Here is a 23,227-nt window from a genome sequence, read left to right as displayed (position 1 = left end):
TATCGGAGCGGATCTGCAAGCGTCCAGCTTCTGCAACATGAGACGACTCCTGCTGGTGTTCCAGGATGGACAGCAGAGGGGTTTACAACGACGTTGGTTTGACAAATGTATTCAGAGAAAAAGTCATGAAGTTTCGTGGCTTTAATCTGAAAATCCAATGTTTGTAAAAATGTACAGTGAAGAGAAAAAATGGCTGAAACATCGGTATCACATGCTAGTGCTTAGATGACACAAAAGCTTTTGTTGCCACGGTTACCCTAGCACTCCATCCCATAACAAACATTTCATCTTATCTGGTGACACACCACATGGTTCGGACCACTTTGGACCAGCACAGCCTGGACTGGAGTGTTTGCCTGATGACAAGGTTTTAGCTCTGACCTGCTTTCCAGGCTGTGACGTCTGTCTATCTACAATAATATGCAGATGACACCATTTTCTCCATGCGAGTCTGTCCATCATGAGTCCTGGACTTCAGTGGATTAAACCTAAACCTGGCTCCTTACCTTAACCACCATCCTTCAAAAAGACCTGATTCACTGATATGTTTGTCAAATAAGCATAAAGACAGACAGACAAACAGACAGACAGGCAGGCAGACAGACAGGTGGGCAGGCAGGCAGACAGACAGACAGGCAGACAGACAGACAGGCAGACAGACAAACAGGCAGACAGACAGACAGACAGGCAGACAGACAGGCAGGCAGGCAGACAGACAGGCAGGCAGACAGACAGACAGACAGACAGGCAGACAGACTGACAGGCAGGCAGGCAGACAGACAGACAGACAGGCAGACAGACAGGTAGGCAGACAGACAGGCAGGCAGACAGACAGACAGACAGACAGGCAGGCAGGCAGACAGGCAGACAGACTGACAGGCAGGCAGGCAGGCAGACAGACAGACAGACAGGCAGACAAACAGACAGGCAGGCAGGCAGACAGGCAGGCAGGCAGACAGACAGACAGGCAGGCAGACAGACAGACAGGCAGACAGGCAGGCGGGCAGACAGACAGACAGACAGGCTGGCAGGCAGACAGACAGACAGGCAGGCAGACAGACAGGCAGGAAAGCAGACAGACAGGCAGTCAGACAGACAGGCAGGCAGACAGACTGACAGACAGACAGGCAGGCAGGCGGGCAGACAGACAGACAGGCTGGCAGGCAGACAGACAGACAGGCAGACAGACAAACAGGCAGACAGACAGACAGACAGGCAGGCAGGCAGACAGGCAGGCAGGCAGACAGACAGGCAGACAGACAGGCTGGCAGGCAGACAGACAGGTGGGCAGGCAGGCAGACAGACAGACAGGCAGACAGACAGACAGGCAGACAGACAAACAGGCAGACAGACAGACAGGCAGACAGACAGGCAGGCAGACAGACAGGCAGGCAGGCAGACAGACAGGCAGACAGACAGACAGGCAGACAGACAGACAGGCAGGCAGGCAGACAGACAGGCAGGAAGGCAGACAGACAGGCAGTCAGACAGACAGGCAGGCAGACAGACTGACAGACAGACAGACAGGCAGGCAGGCGGGCAGACAGACAGACAGGCTGGCAGGCAGACAGACAGACAGGCAGACAGACAGACAGGCAGGCAGACAGACAGGCAGGAAGGCAGACAGACAGGCAGTCAGACAGACAGGCAGGCAGACAGACTGACAGACAGACAGGCAGGCAGGCGGGCAGACAGACAGACAGGCTGGCAGGCAGACAGACAGACAGGCAGACAGACAAACAGGCAGACAGACAGACAGACAGACAGGCAGGCAGGCAGGCAGACAGGCAGGCAGGCAGACAGACAGGCAGGCAGACAGACAGACAGGCAGACAGGCTGGCAGGCAGACAGACAGACAGGCAGGCAGACAGGAAGGCAGACAGACAGGCAGGAAGGCAGACAGACAGGCAGTCAGACAGACAGACAGACAGGCAGACAGACAGACAGGCAGGCAGACAGACTGACAGACAGACAGACAGGCAGGCGGGCGGGCAGACAGACAGACAGGCAGACAGACAGGCAGGCGGGCAGACAGACAGACAGGCAGGAAGGCAGACAGACAGACAGGCAGGCGGGCAGACAGACAGACAGGCAGACAGACAGGCAGGCAGGCAGGCAGACAGGCAGGCAGGCAGACAGACAGGCAGGCAGACAGACAGACAGGCAGACAGACAGACAGACTGACAGACAGACAGGCAGGAAGGCAGACAGACAGGCAGTCAGACAGACAGGCAGACAGACAGACAGACAGACAGACAGGCAGACAGACAGACAGACTGACAGACAGACAGGCAGGAAGGCAGACAGACAGGCAGTCAGACAGACAGGCAGACAGACAGACAGACAGACAGACAGGCAGACAGACAGACAGACAGGCAGGCAGAACGACTGACAGACAGACAGACAGACAGACAGGCTGGCAGGCAGACAGACAGACAGGCAGGCGGGCAGGCAGACAGACATGGAAGCAGCATTATACACATTCATAGTAGTGCTGCACCATGTGAGGAAAACTTGTGATATGTGATATAAGTGATGAATATTGTGTTGACAATATAAATTGTGATACATGAACAAATATGAACACAACCTAAAACATCAAATCCATTTCACTGCAACAGATTAAATAAGAGTCAATATAACTTAAATTATTCTCTAAATGCCTCTTGTCTCCATAGGAGGCGAGCATCCTACATAAAAGGCCTCCATCCCATTGGTCAGATGCATAAATGGATTCATTTGATTCATTAAATACTTCAAGCTGCCATAAGACTGTTTTAGCACATTTAAGGGAACCATTTATTGGAATTTCTTCCCATTTTTGTGATATGCTTATTGATATAGTGATAACGATACATATGTGATTTAATCTGCAGACCTACTTTGTGTTTCCGTTTTATGAGAGTCTGGATCTGCTTGATGGACAGAATCTCAGTGACATCCTGCTTTCTGTGCAGAAAGGAAACACAGCGCTGCACATCTCCTCCCTGGCTGGTCAGGCTGAGGTTGTGAAGACTCTGGTCAAACGAGGCGCAGACATCAACGCTCAGTCTCAGGTGAGTCTATGCTCCTCCCACTGCTCCTTCTATCAGCAGCCCTTCTCTGACTGTCACGCATAAAGACGAAGCCGTCATGAATGGTGAATGTGTGTTTTGCAGAATGGATTTACTCCCCTGTACATGGCAGCTCAGGAGAACCACCTGGATGTGGTGCGATACCTGCTGGAGAACGGAGGCAACCAGAGCACCGCCACAGAGGTGAGTCCAGAGTGGGCGGGTTAAACCTGAGCGGTCACTGTCACTTCCTGTTTGAGCCAGAGGACTGAGGGATAATAATAATAAGCTTTATTTGTATAGCACCTTTCAAGATATAGAATCACAAAGTGCTTTACAGTAAACATAAAAGCACGAAACACACAATGTAAAACATATAGAAATAAGACACGGTTAAGAGAAGGCCATTTTAAAAAGATATGTTTTGAGCTGCTTTTTAAAAGAAAGTACTGAGTCCACAGATCTGAGGCTAAGGGGGAGGGAATTCCAGAAAGACGGAGCGACCGCTGCGAAGGCTCTGTCACCTTTTGTTTTCAGCCGAGTTCTTGGAATAAGCAGCAGACCCTGGTCACATGATCTCAGGGAACGGTTGGGAGTGTGAGGCTGTAGGAGGTTTGTTAGGTAAACCGGTGCTTGGCTCTTCAAAGCCCTGTATGTTAGCACCAGGACTTTAAAATGCACTCGGTCACGGATGGGGAGCCAATGAAGCTGGTTCAGCAAGGGGGGGACATGTGAATACTTAGAAGATTTTCTTAAGAGCCTAGCAGCAGCGTTCTGGACAACTTGAAGCCGTTCCAGAGATTTTTCATTTAAACATGTGAAAATGGAGTTGCAATAGTCGAGGCGTGTTGAAATAAACGCATGGATGAGCATCTCCATTTCTGAGCGTGACAGAATAGGACTCAGTTTAGCAATATTCTTCAAATGATAGAAACAGGAACGAACAAGTGAGTTAATATGAAAGTCGAGAGATAAAACAGGATCTAAAAAAACACCGAGGTTCCTCACAGAGGGTTTCATAAAAGATGCGAGTGGACCGAGACTCTCGACTATCTGAGGCAGGCATTTGTCCGGAGCGCAGACGAGGACTTCGGTTTTAGATTCATTTAGTTGAAGAAAGTTGTCACTCATGCAGCTCCTGACAGAGTCCAGACACTTGAGTAGAGTCTGTATTTTAAAAACCTCCTGTGGTTTAAAAGACACATGTAACTGAATATCATCGGCGTAAAAATGATAAGAAAGATCCTTAAAAGAACTTAAAATATGCTGTAAAGGCAGCAGATATAAGTTAAACAATAATGGTCCCAAGACAGACCCTTGTGGTACACCACATGTAAGTAATACTGAGGAGATTTGAATTTGGAAAAACCTACATAAAATGACCTTCCAGACAGGTACGAGGCGAACCAATTTAAGGCGGATCCTGATATCCCGACCCAGTGCTTCAGTCTATCTAGCAGGATCCATGTGAGCAGGATCAGACAAAGATCCACACAGTGGAAGGAAACGGCAACGTCTGTCCAACATACGAGCCCTTGACCTCTGACCTGTAGGACAGGACAACTTTATTTTCTTTCTGTTTTCATATACTTTTTCTGAAGCGTGCCTCTGCTTCTACTCAAATCAAACATTTTATGTTGTGCATGGACATTCTCCAGCTGAAGCTCAGTCTTTATTTGTGTGACAAATGTCATTTTAAAATAGAAAAGTAATTTTGGTTCAATAAGGAGCTGTTTTGAAATAAAGTGCCCTTAAGTGATGTTTCTGGATGTTTTCTGGTTCGTTGTCTGGACTTCCTGAAGCCTCAGAGGCCGTTCTCTCTGTTTGTCTCTCCTCCCTCTGACAGGACGGCTTCACCCCGTTGGCCATCGCCCTCCAGCAAGGCCACAACCAGGTGGTCTCCATCCTGCTGGAGAACGACACCAAAGGCAAGGTGCGCCTGCCCGCCTTACACATCGCTGCCCGGAAGGACGACACCAAATCGGCCGCCTTGCTCCTGCAGAACGATCACAACGCAGACGTCCAGTCCAAGGTAAACGAGCGGCGTCCCGCTGCGGCGTGAGCTCTGTCTGTCCGACAGAAGTCAGAACAGGATGGGGGGGGGGGCTTTGAGGCTCCACTGCAGCAATGCATGAGAGCAGATGTCTGCTTTTCTTCTGCCTGCAGGCTCTGAAGCAGTTCTTGTTGGTGAGGCGCAGCCAAACAGCAGATTTATGGGGGGGGCGTGTTAGTCCGGCGCTCGGTGTGGGTTGGATTGTATTTCATCCGTGATGTTCATGTCGTTTCTGAAAACATTTCCACCCACAGCTGCAGACGTGCTGCTGCACAGACTCTGGACATTTTTAGCTTGATAGGGAACATTTCTGTTTGATCATTTCTACTAAAGTCATTGACTCCTTCACACTTCCAACACCCCTCTGGGTGAAGCATCCTGTTAGGGACAGCACTCTCTACTCACAGAGAGACAGTCCAGCTGGGTCCGTTCTGTGTGGACTTAGCATGTTCTCCTCGTACATGTGTGGCTTTTCCCCGGCTCCCCCCTCAGTCCAGAAACTCGCTGCACAGGTTCATTGATTGTTCTCCAGGTGTGAGTGTTTTTGTGTGTGCGGTTGTGTGTGGCCCTGTGACGGACGGGAGACCTGCTCAGCGTGGACTCCACCTTTGCCTACAACAGATGGGATAGGCTCCAGCAACCCCATGACCCTGAAAGGGTTAAAAAAATGAAGACTTTGATTTGACGGCCTGGTGCTGCTGATTCTGCCGCGTTTCAGTTTCAGCACGGCAGAAGCCTGAGGTGAGAAGGATCCGCAGGACGAGTCGGATGTCGTCAAATCCCTTCAAGAGGAGAAACATGTAGTCCAGAACTCCAGAACCCAGAGTTCAGGAAACCTGAGAATCTGTGGAACCTGAGATCTAAGGGCCTGTTATCATATTGAGATATTCACATTTTTAGTGCATATCATCCAGATACTTATCACAACAGAAAGAGTCACAGTACCATCCTAGATAAACGGGCCTTTGTTCTCCAGAACAGCCTTTGACACATCAACCACAGAACCCACAGCTGAAGGGGGCATTAAAGCCAAAGCCTGTCCATCATTCCGTGGATCTAACTGTGGTTTTGTTGTGGACTCTGAGCAGACTGTGGAAGAACTGCTGCGTCCGTCTGCAGGTCTTTATTCACACCACGGTCCTCCTTTGTCCCCGCACACACTGAAGAGGGCTGGAAGCTGTCCTCATGGCTCCAGTGCTTGAATCAGGAACCCTCTGGAAAACACAAAAGGCTTGTTTATTGTAGCTCCACAGACCCACGTCATGAGACCTCCACCACCGTGCTTGATCAGATTCTCTTTGGTTTTCCCGTCCAAAGCTTTGAACAGACTTTTCTGTCTGATTTCTTTGTTTTTGTTGTTCCAAAAGCCTGTTAAGGACATACGGCTTCTTTACACCTTTACATACTAATGATTTCATCTACTGAGGTTCTGCCTTTGTCACACGTGTCTATGGTCTGTCTGGCCTGTGATGGTGCTGAAGTGTCCGTCCCTTTATGCGTCCAGCTCATTCTCTCTCTGGTGTCTTTGCCTCCCACTAACCCTTTCTCTGTAAATGCCTCCTCTCACACACTTCCCTCATGACCCCGCCCTCCTTCTAGTTGTAGCGCTGTCCACTGCATGGAGTGTGCCACTGTCAGGTTGGATGGCGGCTGTGCTTAAGGATGCATGCAGACTCTTTGGGGGAGAAAGCTTTTGGAAAACTATTGTGACCGTTAGCCAGACGTGTAAATCAGCTGAGAGTTCAGTCCTGCTGAGTCATGTTTACCTTAACATGTTGAGATGAAGCGGTTCTAAGTGAGGAAGCTTGAGCGATCCAGTCACCGTGTAGTTTGTCCTCATTCCAAACATCTTTTTAGTGAACTGTTGTGTAAGAAAGTCCAGGCCTTCATCACACAGACAGTTCTGGAGGCTTTGGACTCTGGTCCATCTTTGTCAGCTGAACAAGTTACTGACCAGAACATTATCATGAATAAAACCTTTCTTCATGAAAGCTCTGCAGGACACATTTTCTTGGTTTAAAGTGTTGTTGCTAAAGGCGGGACTTGGTACGAGTTCCCTGATGGATTGCATTGAATGTTCTCCTTTTATTCAGTGGATGATGCTGATCTGACTCACAGTGTCATTCTGGAAAATGTCCCTCTTCAAACCTTCAACCGTGTCACACACACACATTTAGTGCATGTGTCACGGATGTAAACTGGTCAGACGTGAATCTACGTGGAAAAAGTGAGAAAGTTGTGGTCTTTAGGTGAAATGTTCACAGATGTATCAGGAATGAACCACATTAAAACCACAGAAGAAGTAGGAATAAACACGCTAAGAACACGTAAACCAACGTAGAACATGAACCGTGTGATTATTGTGATGTTTATCTGTAATTCATCAGTGATTCATGCATCAATGATGTCATCTGAACGTGATCTGTGCGCCGTATACGTGATCTAAATCATGCATGAACAGTCTGTTAGACAAACGTGGAACGCTCCTGGAAAGACACACATTAGTGGATGAATCTCACAAAAATCACACACAGTTGGATAAGATTGACGTAATGATTGTGTGTAAACAACATAAAATACGCATAAACTGTGTAATTCTCAACCAGCTAAATACTCTGAACATCTCTAAACTGAATTCCCGTAAAGACTCGTTGGCTGAAACCCTCGACGAACATCTGAGCACATTGACAAACACAAGAAACACGAATGAATGACGTGGATCACGCATGGATCACGGATGACCGACATTTCATACGTGGAAAATGTACGTAGCTGCTGTGAGACACGACTTTAAACAGTTTACACATAAATCCCTCAAATGAGAACCTAGAAGAGTTTTTACCAAAGCTGACAAAGAGCAGCTGCTTTCCAAAGGTTGGCGAGCAGCTGTGCTGAAGCAGCGACATCAGCAGACTCCTGCCAGCGGGTTCCTGCTAGCATGTTCCTGCTAGCGTGTTCCTGCTAGCGGGTTCCTGCTAGCATGTTCCTGCTAGCGTGTTCCTGTTAGCATGTTCCTGCTAGCATGTTCCTGCTAGCGTGTTCCTGCTAGCATGTTCTTGCTAGCATGTTTCTGCTAGCGGGTTCCTGCTAGCGGGTTCCTACTAGCATGTTCCTGCTAGCATGTTCCTGCTAGCGGGTTCCTGCTAGCGTGTTCCTGCCAGCGTGTTCCTGCCAGCGTGTTCCTACTAGCATGTTCCTGCTAGCGGGTTCCTGCTAGCATGTTCCTGTTAGCTTGTTCCTGCTAGCGGGTTCCTGCTAGCATGTTCCTGTTAGCATGTTCCTGCTAGCGGGTTCCTGCTAGCATGTTCCTGTTAGCTTGTTCCTGCTAGCGTGTTCCTGTTAGCTTGTTCCTGCTAGCGGGTTCCTGCTAGCGTGTTCCTGTTAGCATGTTCCTGCTAGCGGGTTGCTGCTAGCGGGTTGCTGCTAGCATGCTGTCCCGTCTGGTCTTTGGCTGCACAGATGTTCAGTGATGTGTCACACTCGCCTAACTGACCTGATCTCTCCCACCCTGCAACAGATGATGGTCAATAGGACGACTGAGGTATAAACACGCTCCACAGACTCACTCTTCATGCCATCGCTGTCATCCTCTTTGCTTTCTCTCCACCCGCTGCACTGCATCGTCCACAAAGATGAGCTCATGTGACGTTTGTGTGGCTCTGGACGGGTGGAGGTCACCATGCATGGCTGACAGGAATGGCTGAGCGGTCGCCACGCGTCCTGCAGAGTCTGCACTTTCAGTTCTTGACATTTCTCTTTCAGTTTGGTTTTTTCACAGCCAGTCTTTGTTATTAATGTTTTTCATTTGTGATGTTTTTTCAAGCTTGAACAACTGTTTGCTCTGTCAATCATCTGTGACCGTCTGTTGATGGAGAAATACCTGAAAATCCTCATTTCTTAAATTGTGTGTTTAGCAAATCTGAAGTCCAAATTCTGTTGTTGTATTTTCAGGCCCCACTGTTAAATAGTGAACTAGTCTGCACTGGATGATGTGGGTTTTAGGATCTCTGCATGGTTTGATGCTCTGTGAGCAGCTGTGCTGAAAAAACTGTTGGAACCCGAGTTTCTGTGAGGATGTCCAGAGCTGCCAAGACAAGCAAAACAGAATTAACGGTGATATTTTAGTATTAAGAGATGGAAACTAAGACAAAACTTTGCTGTGAAAATCATCTCAGCTACAAAAACAAGCCGTTTTGTGCCGTCCTGATCACAGAAGTTTCTAACATTTAGGCCTAGATGATGAATGTTGTTTGTTGGAAAAAGCGCAGAGGTAAGGCGTTTGTGTGGTCACATGACAACCACTCAACCCTGAGAGACAGAGACATTCATGTCTGCCCCTGATGCTAAAGTACCCCCCATCAAAAGATGCCTGGGTTCACTGATCTGCCCCATCCGGTCCAGTCTGGGTCCCCGTGCCTCTCGTGGTCCTCGGGGACCAGCGTCCTGCATCTTTTCTCTCAAACTGGGCTCAAACACACCCACTGTCGGGCCTCTGATGACGATCAGGTGTGCTGAAACAGGCAGCATGGACAACATGCAGGACGGCGTCCCCCCAGGACCAGGGTGGTCTGGACTCCCATTCAAAGCTCCTGGTTTTCCTCATCTGTGTCTAAAGTAAAAGCGCTGCGATGTGACCTGGAGCTGGAGCTGACATCCCTGCTGTTATCTCTAGTTTCCACTGGGATGCTCCTTTTATGTGTTTGCGTCTCTGATTGGTCCAAACTCTGCAGGGAGGCGTTTAACAGGAACCATGCGCAGACCCATGCCCCCCCCCCCTAGTCTCAGCAGGTTGACTCCGTCGAGTTTTTTCCATCAGAAAATCATTTTTAAGTAAAGACACTCTTTCCATTTATACTTGCAGAGAGAGTTGAGAGTAGCATTGGCAGCTCCGGACTGTCCCTTTAAAACCTTAGATGCATGTTCACCTTTGAGAATCCTTTTTTCTGTCAGGACAGAGAGAAGCATGAAAGCTGAGAATCCGTAGATCTGCCTGCACAGCATGCTGCATCCACGCTGCCCTTATGTGCTCCATTCTGAGCTCTTGACTGAACAGTTCTGTAACCATCACGTTAGTCACTGTGTTCTTCACACTCTTGTAAACAACTTTTTCACACTAAATCGGACCCACACTTTCAGAATGGCAAGGTAAGGCGAACATTTCCTCTGAGCTGCTCTGCAATCTCTAACTTTCCTCAGACTTGTCATCCTCGCTCTAATGATTTCAGACGTTTGTTCCTTTTTTGCTGGATGAGCGTCTCTGTCCATCTTTGTGTGTTTCTTTGTGTCTGGGTGACGGTGTTGTGCGTCTGTCTGGATGCTGGATTGTTAGCTTGCATGGAGGACGTGTGTGGGGGGGGTGAGGGGGTCCACCTTTTATTTTCTGTTTCAGTGACATCATCATTCTGCTCTCCTCTTTGGTTTCTCTTCTCCGTTGATGCTTGAAGTGCCTGCTGCATGCTGGGAAGTGGAGGAACAGATGCCCGTTCGAGTCTGACCCCTCCCTCTTTTCTGTGTTCCAGAGCGGATTCACCCCCCTGCACATCGCCGCCCACTACGGAAACGTGAACGTGGCCACGCTGCTCCTGAACCGGGGGGCAGCCGTGGATTTCACGGCCAGAGTAAGGAAACATTTTAGGCTTTTCCAGCAACAGTCGTGTCGTCTCAGCTGTTCTGGTAGAATTTCTCCAGACGGGTGGTTCCGGACTGTCCCGCAGGTCTGGATGAGAGTGTGTGTTGTTGTGTGGTTGTATGACCCTTCAGGGCTCACCCCCCCTTCGCCCAACAGGGTGGGCCCCGTGACGAGGACAGCGGGGGGGTTGTCTGACTTTAACAACAGTTGTTGTTATTTACCCCCCAAACCCTGAATTGTAGAAAAGGACCTTTATCAGCCGTTCCAAATGTGAAATCCTCCTAAACGTCTTTGTGTGCTGTTTAAAAATTCAAAGATTTTTTTATTGTCCGTGTATTTCTACAGCGAAATAAAAATCGCTATACAAATAAAATGTATTATTACGATTATTAAACGTGCTCCTTTAGACATTCATTCAAATTCTTTGAATTAGACGGAAGAAAAGGTTGTGAGAAGTTGTTGTTTTTTTAGTTTTGTTAATCGTCTGACAGTTTGTTGTGTTTCCTTTGGCAAAGGAAACACAACAGGCCGCCTCCCACAGCCCGCCTCCCATAGGCCGCCTCCCACAGCCCGCCTCTCACAGGCCGCCTCCCACAGCCCGCCTCCCATAGGCCGCCTCCCACAGCCCGCCTCTCACAGGCCGCCTCCCACAGCCCGCCTTCTACAGCCCGCCTCCCACAGCCCGCCTCTCACAGGCCGCCTCCCATAGCCCGCCTCCCACACGCCGCCTCCCACAGCCCGCCTCCCACAGCCCGCCTCTCACAGGCCGCCTCCCACAGGCCGCCTCCCACAGCCCACCTCTCACAGGCCGCCTCTCACAGGCCGCCTCCCACAGCCCGCCTCTCACAGGCCGCCTCTCACAGGCCGCCTCCCACAGCCCGCCTCCCATAGGCCGCCTCTCACAGGCCGCCTCCCACAGCCCGCCTCTCACAAGCGGGCCTCCCACAGCCCGCCTTCTACAGCCCGCCTCCCACAGGCCGCCTCCCACATGCCGCCTCCCACAGCCCGCCTCCCACAGGCCGCCTCCCACAGACCGCTTCCCACAGCCCGCCACTCACAGGCCGCCTCCCACAGGCCGCCTTCCACAGGCCGCCTCCCACAGCCCGCCTCTCACAGGCCGCCTCTCACAGGCCGCCTCCCACAGCCCGCCTTCTACAGCCCGCCTCCCACAGCCCGCCTCTCACAGGCCGCCTCCCATAGCCCGCCTCCCACAGGCCGCCTCCCACAGACCGCCTCCCACATACCGCCTCCCACAGCCCGCCTCCCACAGCCCGCCTCCCACAGGCCGCCTTCCACAGGCCGCCTCCCATAGCCCGCCTCCCACAGCCCGCCTCTCACAGGCCGCCTCCCACAGGCCGCCTCCCATAGCCCGCCTCCCACAGGCCGCCTCCCACAGCCCGCCTTCTACAGCCCGCTTCTCACAGGCCGCCTCCCACAGCCCGCCTTCTACAGCCCGCTTCCCACAGCCCGCCTCTCACAGGCCGCCTCCCATAGCCCGCCTCCCACAGGCCGCCTCCCACAGACCGCCTCCCACAGCCCGCCTCCCACAGACCGCCTCCCACAGCCCGCCTCTCACAGGCCGCCTCCCATAGCCCGCCTCCCATAGCCCGCCTCCCACAGGCCGCCTCCCACAGCCCGCCTCCCATAGCCCGCCTCTCACAGGCCGCCTCTCACAGGCCGCCTCCCACAGGCCGCCTCCCATAGCCCGCCTCCCACAGGCCGCCTCCCACAGCCCGCCTTCTACAGCCCGCCTATCACAGGCCGCCTCCCACAGCCCGCCTTCTACAGCCCGCCTCCCACAGCCCGCCTCTCACAGGCCGCCTCCCACAGACCGCCTCCCACAGACCGCCTCCCACAGCCCGCCTCCCACAGGCCGCCTTCCACAGGCCGCCTCCCATAGCCCGCCTCCCACAGCCCGCCTCTCACAGGCCGCCTCCCACAGGCCGCCTCCCATAGCCCGCCTCCCACAGGCCGCCTCCCACAGCCCGCCTTCTACAGCCCGCCTCCCACAGACCGCCTCCCACAGACCGCCTCCCACAGCCCGCCTCTCACAGGCCGCCTCCCACAGGCCGCCTTCCACAGGCGCCTCCCACAGGCCGCTTCCCATTGCCCGCCTCCCGCAGGCCACTTCCCACAGCCCGCCTTCTACAGCCCGCCTCTCACAGGCCGCCTCCCACAGCCCGCCTCCCATAGCCCGCCTCCCACAGGCCGCCTCCCACAGCCCGCCTCCCACAGGCCGCCTCCCACAGGCCGCCTCCCACAGGCCGCTTCCCACAGGCCGCCTCCCACAGGCCGCCTCCCACAGGCCGCCTCTCACAGGCCGCCTCCAACAGGCCGCTTCCCACAGGCCGCCTCCCACAGGCCGCCTCCCACAGGCCGCCTCCCACAGGCCGCCTCTCACAGGCCGCCTCCCACAGGCCGCCTCCCACAGCCCGCCTCCCACAGCCCGCCTCCCACAGGCCACTTCCCACAGCCCGCCTTCTACAGCCCGCCTCTCACAGGCCACTTCCCACAGCCCGCCTTCTACAGCCCGCCTCTCACAGGCCGCCTCCCACAGCCCGCCTTCTACAGCCCGCCTCCCACAGGCCGCCTCTCACAGGCCGCCTCCCATAGCCCGCCTCCCATAGCCCGCCTCCCACAGGCCACTTCCCACAGCCCGCCTCCCACAGCCCGCCTCCCACAGGCCACTTCCCACAGCCCGCCTTCTACAGCCCGCCTTTCACAGGCCACTTCCCACAGCCCGCCTTCTACAGCCCGCCTCTCACAGGCCGCCTCCCACAGCCCGCCTTCTACAGCCCGCCTCCCACAGGCCGCCTCTCACAGGCCGCCTCCCATAGCCCGCCTCCCATAGCCCGCCTCCCACAGGCCACTTCCCACAGCCCGCCTCCCACAGCCCGCCTCCCATAGCCCGCCTCCCATAGCCCGCCTCCCACAGGCCACTTCCCACAGCCCGCCTCCCACAGCCCGCCTCCCACAAGCATCACAGCCAACATGGTTCCTGACAAAAGATCTCCAGGCGTGGCAACATGGAGTTACACACAAAACCAAGTCCTAATAATTATGAACGGTTTTTATTATTAATATTCGATGCCAAATCATCCTGGAAGCCGTTGGTCCCGAACCCTTAGCAGAGAAAGCAGAGAGGTTGTCTGGTCATTCCTGCTGGAATTGGTTGACAAACATCAAACTTTTACCATCAGGTACTTGGAGCATCTCTGTAGGGTTTGAGGGAAAGCCAGTGGATGGCCCTGTGGTCCAGTGTTCCAGTGGTGACCTGTTTACTGGAAGGGGCTCACTGACTTCCTGTCCTCGGGTCCCTGATTCCCCCATGGGACGTAGCCGTGGTGCTAACAGCCTCACTCCCTGCTCCTCAGCTGACGTTTGGGACGTTCATGCTCTCTTGGTGCGTCCCATCCTCAGTCAGGCTTCCCCTGAAACCCAACTGGACTTTGAAGCCCAGGTTGAGGGTTCTGGCGCTCTGGTCACCTGAGGGTCAGAGGTTGGAGATGTTCCCAGTGACATGAACAGGACTCTGTGGAAACATCAACTGTTTGTCTCAGGGGCTAAACCTCATTTGGGTAAATAGAAAGCAGACTCTTGCAGTGGATTGTGGGAGCAATAGTGAGTTCTCCGGCCCCCGTTGGCCTGCCAGCCGCCTGCCCGGCCGTTCCTGTCCCTGTCCCTGTTCCTGTTCCTGTCCCACATTTGTCCAGCAGCAGGCGGCTCTTCCTCTCTCCCTGTTTTGATCCCTGCTCGGCCTCAAATGGGAGCCAGGCTGTACCGGCCCGGATTGGTGGGATGAGATCCGTCCTGCTGAGGAATCTGGAGGGGGCGTGTCCCATAGGGGGGATTCATGCACGTAACCTGCATTAACCTGATGTCACACCTGCCAAAGTGAAGAGGGTCCACCAAGAGGCGGGGTCAAAGGACGACAGACACATCTTTGCACCAAAGGAAGAATCTCCCTTTTGAAGTTTAACAGAACACTAACAATGTTTATTTTTTTTACTTTAGTCAAAAATGTTGTATTTTACTCATGTTTGGTGGGGGGGCTGTGAAGCAGCGGTGGAGCGGTCAGGAGATTGCAGGTTCAGGTCCCGCCTTGTTCACTCATGTGTTGAAGTGTCCTTGGGCAAGGCACTGACCCCCACGTCGTCCCTGATGGTTATGGTCCGGGCAGAGGAGCCCCCACCAGCGCCTTCATTTCTGTGTTTAGGGGAGGGTGGGGCTGTACAGGAAGCAGGAGAGGCGCTCTAAGTTTCTTCACCTTTTGCCGTTCCCACAGAACGGGATCACCCCCCTGCACGTGGCCTCCAAACGCGGGAACACCAACATGGTTCGCCTGCTGCTGGACCGAGGCTCCCAGATCGATGCTAAAACACGGGTACGTCCCACGCCGTCACACATCAGCTGACAGCATGGCTGGGGTCCAAAGCTGCTGTTGTGGGTCAGTAAATTAGACTAGTGCCCCCCCGGAGAGCCTGGCCCCCGCTCTGTCACTAGCCTGTGTGCCAGCTAGCTTGTTATTAGCTGTTATGGGATAACGGAGCCACATCTGCACGCCGTCACCTCTCAGGTCAAACAGTCAGACTGCTCTGCAGCGGCGGGCATCATGCTGTGATGCCGTGCCGAGTCATGGCGGCTGGCGTGCCGAGTCATGGCGGGCTGCGCTGACTGTCTGCTAACTCTCTCCTGCAGGACGGACTGACTCCTCTGCACTGCGCGGCGCGGAGCGGACATGAAGCGTCTGTGGAGGTGCTGCTGGAGAAAGGAGCGCCTCTGCTGGCCAGAACCAAAGTCAGTTTTCCCTGAAGCATTCTGCAGCTACAACACAGCATCATAGTCCAAAGTAGAACTTTCTTTAAATGCAACACTTTGAATATTGACTTTCTTGGTTTGGTTTAAAACCACCGTGAGCAGAAAGAAAACCACACAAGAGAGACGTGAGGAAGAAAAGTGAAATTCACTGAGTTTCAGCCAGACTTTCTCTGCCGTTGTGCCTCCTTGACGTCCCTCGTGCCGTCACGCCTGTGCAGTTGTGTGTCTGTAAACGGCCGTTCTCTCCCCCAGAACGGCCTGTCTCCTCTGCACATGGCGGCTCAGGGAGACCACGTGGAATGCGTCAAACACCTTCTGCAGCACAAGGCTCCCGTGGACGACGTCACGCTGGACTACCTGACGGCGCTGCACGTGGCCGCTCACTGCGGTCATTACAGGGTCACCAAGCTGCTGCTGGACAAGAGGGCCAACCCCAACGCCAGGGCGCTGGTGAGTCCCACCCCGCTGGGAGAACGCTCCGCCCCCTGTACCGCGACCCCCCCTTAGGTCAACTGAGATGAAGCATCAGCTTTCTGCAAAGCAGAAAGATTTCCACAGAAACGACTGCATGAGAAGTCAAAGAATGATGGCTCCACGTCTCTGCCCCACATCCAGAAACAGAGTCTGAGAGGCAAACGGGTCTGAATGAGTCCTCTTTCCTCTGCAGAATGGCTTCACGCCGCTGCACATCGCCTGCAAGAAGAACCGAGTCAAGGTGATGGAGCTGCTGGTGAAATACGGAGCCTCCATCCAGGCCGTCACAGAGGTGCAGCTCTGCTGTTTGCACTTTGAATGACAGCGCTTCATGCTTTACCTCCTCTGTTCATCTGGACACTGAATTTACCCCAACCTGCCCCCCCCATGGAGAGAATGTCTGTGCGTGTGTGTGTGCGTCATTCTTGGTTTGTGTATTCACATAAACACTTCAATATCCAAAACCTAAAATACAACTTATGCTTAAACTGCTGGAAATGACAGCAGCTAAAAACTATGAATACAAAACAGCTCCTACGCACACAAACAGTACACAACAATCACCTGATATGCACACAAACAGTACACAACAATCACCTGATACGCACACAAACAGTATACAACAATCCCCTGATACGCACACAAACAGTATACAACAATCCCCTGATACGCAAACAAACAGTATACAACAATCCCCTGATACGCACACAAACAGTATACAACAATCCCCTGATACGCACACAAACAGTACACAACAATCACCTGATACGCACACAAACGGTATACAACAATCCCCTGATACGCACACAAACAGGATACAACAATCCCCTGATACGCACACAAACAGCCCACAACAATCACCTGATACGCACACAAACAGCCCACAACAATCCCCTGATACGCACACAAACAATACACAACAATCACCTAATACGCACACAAACAGTACACAAACAATCACCAGATACGCACACAAACAGTACACAACAATCACCTAATACGCACATAAACAGTACACAACAATCACCTGATACGCACACAAACAGCACACAACAATCCCCTGATACGCACACAAACAGTACACAACAATCCCCTGATACGCACACAAACAGTACACAACAATCCCCTGATACGCACACAAACAGTATACAACAATCCCCTGATACGCACACAAACAGTACACAACAATCACCTGATACGCACACAAACGGTATACAACAATCCCCTGATACGCACACAAACAGGATACAACAATCCCCTGATACGCACACAAACAGCCCACAACAATCACCTGATACGCACACAAACAGCCCACAACAATCCCCTGATACGCACACAAACAATACACAACAATCACCTAATACGCACACAAACAGTACACAAACAATCACCAGATACGCACACAAACAGTACACAACAATCACCTAATACGCACATAAACAGTACACAACAATCACCTGATACGCACACAAACAGTACACAACAATCCCCTGATACGCACACAAACAGTACACAACAATCCCCTGATACGCACACAAACAGTACACAACAATCCCCTGATACGCACACAAACAGTACACAACAATCCCCTGATACGCACACAAACAGTACACAACAATCCCCAATTACGCACACAAACAGTACACAACAATCACCTAAAACGCACACAAACAGTACACAACAATCCCCTGATACACACACAAACAGCACACAACAATCCCCTGATACGCACACAAACAGTACACAACAATCACCTAATACGCACATAAACAGTACACAACAATCACCTGATACGCACACAAACAGCACACAATCCCCTGATACGCACACAAACAGTACACAACAATCCCCTGATACGCACATAAACAGTACACAACAATCCCCTGATACGCACACAAACAGTACACAACAATCCCCTGATACGCACACAAACAGTACACAACAATCCCCTGATACGCACACAAACAGTACACAACAATCCCCTGATACGCACACAAACAGTACACAACAATCCCCTGATACGCACACAAACAGTACACAACAATCCCCTGATACGCACACAAACAGTACACAACAATCCCCTGATACGCACACAAACAGTACACAACAATCCCCTGATACGAACACAAACAGTACACAACAATCCCCTGATACGCACACAAACAGTACACAACAATCACCTGATATGCACACAAACAGTACACAACAATCCCCTGATACGCACACAAACAGTACACAACAATCACCTGATACGCACACAAACAGTACACAACAATCACCTGATACGCACACAAACAGTACACAACAATCACCTGATACGCACACAAACAGTACACAACAATCCCCTGATACACACACAAACAGTACACAAAAATCACCTAATACGCACACAAACAGTATACAACAATCCCCTAATACGCACATAAACAGTACACAACAATCACCTGATACGCACACAAACAGTACACAACAATCCCTTGATACACACACAAACAGCACACAACAATCCCCTGATACGCACACAAACAGTACACAACAATCACCTGATACGCACACAAACGGTACACAACAATCACCTGATACACACACAAACAGTACACAACAATCACCTAATACGCACACAAACAGTACACAACAATCGCCTGATACACACACAAACAGCACACAACAATCCCCTGATACGCACACAAACAGTACACAACAATCCCCTGATACGCACACAAACAGTACACAACAATCACCTGATACGCACACAAACAGTACACAACAATCACCTGATACGCACACAAACAGTACACAACAATCCCCTGATACGCACACAAGCAGCACACAACAATCCCCTGATACGCACACAAACAGCACACAACAATCACCTAATACGCACACAAACAGTACACAATCACCTAATACGCACACAAACAGTACACAACAATCCCCTGATACGCACACAAACAGCACACAACAATCACCTAATACGCACACAAACAGTACACAATCACCTAATACGCACACACACAGCACACAACAATCCCCTGATACACACACAAACAGTACACAACAATCACCTAATTCGCACACAAACAGTACACAACAATCACCTGATACGCACACAAACAGCACACAACAATCACCTGATACGCACACAAACAGTACACAACAATCCCCAGATACGCACACAAACAGTACACAACAATCACCTAATACGCACACAAACAGTACACAACAATCGCCTGATACACAAACAAACAGCACACAACAATCCCCTGATACGCACACAAACAATCCCCTGATACGCACACAAACAGTACACAACAATCACCTAATACGCACACAAACAGTACACAAACAATCACCAGATACGCACACAAACAGTACACAACAATCACCTAATACGCACATAAACAGTACACAACAATCACCTGATACGCACACAAACAGCACACAACAATCCCCTGATACGCACACAAACAGCACACAACAATCCCCTGATACGCACACAAACAGCACACAACAATCACCTAATACGCACACAAACAGTACACAATCACCTAATACGCACACAAACAGTACACAACAATCCCCTGATACGCACACAAACAGCACACAACAATCACCTAATACGCACACAAACAGTACACAATCACCTAATACGCACACACACAGCACACAACAATCCCCTGATACACACACAAACAGTACACAACAATCACCTGATACGCACACAAACAGCACACAACAATCACCTGATACGCACACAAACAGTACACAACAATCCCCAATTACGCACACAAACAGTACACAACAATCACCTAATACGCACACAAACAGTACACAACAATCCCCTGATACACACACAAACAGCACACAACAATCCCCTGATACGCACACAAACAGTACACAACAATCACTTAATACGCACATAAACAGTACACAACAATCACCTGATACGCACACAAACAGCACACAATCCCCTGATACGCACACAAACAGTACACAACAATCACCTCATACGCACATAAACAGTACACAACAATCACCTAATACGCACACAAACAGCACACAACAATCCCCTGATACGCACACAAACAGTACACAACAATCACCTGATACGCACACAAACAGCACACAACAATCACCTAATACGCACACAAACAGTACACAACAATCCCCTGATACACACACAAACAGCACACAACAATCACCTGATACGCACACAAACAGTACACAACAATCACCTAATACGCACATAAACAGTACACAACAATCACCTGATACGCACACAAACAGCACACAACAATCCCCTGATACGCACACAAACAGCACACAACAATCACCTGATACGCACACAAACAGTACACAACAATCACCTGATACGCACACAAACAGCACACAACAATCACCTAATACGCACACAAACAGTACACAACAATCCCCTGATACGCACACAAACAGTACACAACAATCACCTGATACGCACACAAACAGCACACAACAATCACCTAATACGCACACAAACAGTACACAACAATCCCCTGATACACACACAAACAGCACACAACAATCACCTGATACGCACACAAACAGTACACAACAATCACCTGATACGCACACAAACAGTACACAACAATCACCTAATACGCACATAAACAGTACACAAAGATCACCTGATACGCACACAAACAGCACACAACAATCACCTAATACGCACACAAACAGTACACAACAATCACCTAATACGTACACAAACAGTACACAACAATCCACTGCTACGCACACAAATAGTACACAACAATCCCCTGATACGCACACAAACAGTACACAACAATCCCCTGATACGCACACAAACAGTACACAACAATCCCCTGATACGCACAAAAACAGTACACAACAATCCCCTGATACGCACACAAACAGTACACAACAATCCCCTGATACGCACACAAACAGTACACAACAATCCCCTGATACGCACACAAACAGTACACAACAATCCCCTGATACGCACACAAACAGTACACAACAATCCCCTGATACGCACACAAACAGTACACAACAATCCCCTGATACGCACACAAACAGTACACAACAATCCCCTGATACGCACATAAACAGTACACAACAATCCCCTGATACGCACACAAACAGTACACAACAATCCCCTGATACGCACACAAACAGTACACAACAATCCCCTGATACGCACACAAACAGTACACAACAATCCCCTGATACGCACACAAACAGTACACAACAATCCACTGATACGCACACAAACAGTACACAACAATCACCTGATACGCACACAAACGGTACACAACAATCACCTGATACACACACAAACAGTACACAACAATCCCCTGATACGCACACAAACAGTACACAACAATCCCCTGATACGCACACAAACAGCACACAACAATCCCCTGATACGCACACAAACAGTACACAACAATCCCCTGATACGCACACAAACAGTACACAACAATCCCCTGATACGCACACAAACAGTACACAACAATCCACTGATACGCACACAAACAGTACACAACAATCCCCTGATACACACACTAACAGCACACAACAATCACCTGATACGCACACAAACAGTACACAAAGATCACCTGATACGCACACAAACAGCACACAACAATCACCTAATACGCACACAAACAGTACACAACAATCACCTAATATGCACACAAACAGTACACAACAATCCACTGATACGCACACAAACAGTACACAACAATCCCCTGATACGCACACAAACAGTACACAACAATCACCTAATACGCATATAAACAGTACACAACAATCCCCTGATACGCACACAAACAGCACACAACAATCCCCTGATACGCACACAAACAGTACACAACAATCCCCTGATACGCACACAAACAGCACACAACAATCACCTAATACGCACAAACAGTACACAACAATCCCCTGATACACACACAAACAGCACACAACAATCCCCTGATACGCACACAAACAGTACACAACAATCACCTAATACGCACATAAACAGTACACAACAATCACCTGATACGCACACAAACAGCACACAACAATCACCTAATACGCACACAAACAGTACACAACAATCACCTAATACGCACACAAACAGTACACAACAATCCACTGATACGCACACAAACAGTACACAACATTCCCCTGATACGCACACAAACAGTACACAACAATCCCCTGATACGCACACAAACAGTACACAACAATCCCCTGATACGCACACAAACAGTACACAACAATCCCCTGATACGCACACAAACAGTACACAACAATCCCCTGATACGCACACAAACAGTACACAACAATCCCCTGATACGCACACAAACAGTACACAACAATCCCCTGATACGCACACAAACAGTACACAACAATCCCCTGATACGCACACAAACAGTACACAACAATCCCCTGATACGCACATAAACAGTACACAACAATCCCCTGATACGCACACAAACAGTACACAACAATCCCCTGATACGCACACAAACAGTACACAACAATCCCCTGATACGCACACAAACAGTACACAACAATCCCCTGATACGCACACAAACAGTACACAACAATCCACTGATACGCACACAAACAGTACACAACAATCCCCTGATACACACACTAACAGCACACAACAATCACCTGATACGCACACAAACAGTACACAACAATCCCCTGATACACACACAAACAGTACACAAAGATCACCTGATACGCACACAAACAGCACACAACAATCACCTAATACGCACACAAACAGTACACAACAATCACCTAATATGCACACAAACAGTACACAACAATCCACTGATACGCACACAAACAGTACACAACAATCCCCTGATACGCACACAAACAGTACACAACAATTCCCTGATACGCACACAAACAGTACACAACAATCCCCTGATACGCTGATATGTAACTCATATGTAACTCATATGTGTTACATATGAGTTACATATGTAACTCATATGTAACACATATGTGCCGTATGGAGTTGAGCTTTGATGTTTGTGTTCTGCTCCGTGTCTGGATCCAGTCGGGTCTGACCCCCATCCACGTGGCGGCCTTCATGGGTCACCTGAACATCGTCCTGCTGCTTCTGCAGAACGGAGCCTCGCCGGATGTCAGCAACATTGTGAGTTATGGGAGGGTGTGGGCGTG

The 23,227-nt window shown here is 50.4% G+C and overlaps 1 protein-coding gene across 50 annotated transcripts in view; it reads left to right on the top strand.

Annotated features, from left to right (window-relative positions):
• The window catches only part of ank2b (ankyrin 2b, neuronal), a 181,815-nt gene that overhangs the window by 106,412 nt on the left and 52,176 nt on the right, over window positions 1-23,227 (top strand). For 36 of the 50 annotated variants that reach the window (XM_078936521.1, XM_078936523.1, XM_078936522.1 and 33 more), the window contains exons 4-13: window positions 2,958-3,056; window positions 3,159-3,257; window positions 4,900-5,085; window positions 8,624-8,647; window positions 10,626-10,724; window positions 15,021-15,119; window positions 15,434-15,532; window positions 15,806-16,003; window positions 16,221-16,319; window positions 23,103-23,201. In XM_078936521.1, coding sequence (XP_078792647.1) covers window positions 2,958-3,056; window positions 3,159-3,257; window positions 4,900-5,085; window positions 8,624-8,647; window positions 10,626-10,724; window positions 15,021-15,119; window positions 15,434-15,532; window positions 15,806-16,003; window positions 16,221-16,319; window positions 23,103-23,201 — 1,101 coding nt within the window. The remainder of the gene's footprint in view (window positions 1-2,957; window positions 3,057-3,158; window positions 3,258-4,899; window positions 5,086-8,623; window positions 8,648-10,625; window positions 10,725-15,020; window positions 15,120-15,433; window positions 15,533-15,805; window positions 16,004-16,220; window positions 16,320-23,102; window positions 23,202-23,227) is intronic. The other 14 variants (XM_078936557.1, XM_078936537.1, XM_078936525.1 and 11 more) reach the window with 1 other exon arrangement.

This window comes from Oryzias latipes, chromosome 18, assembly GCF_053564925.1.
Source record: "Oryzias latipes strain Hd-rR chromosome 18, Olatipes_Hd-rR_3.1".
NCBI classification, from domain to species: Eukaryota; Metazoa; Chordata; class Actinopteri; order Beloniformes; family Adrianichthyidae; genus Oryzias; species Oryzias latipes.
The sequence above is the reverse complement of the archived record's forward strand: the minus strand, read 5'-3'. Positions and strand labels throughout refer to the sequence as shown.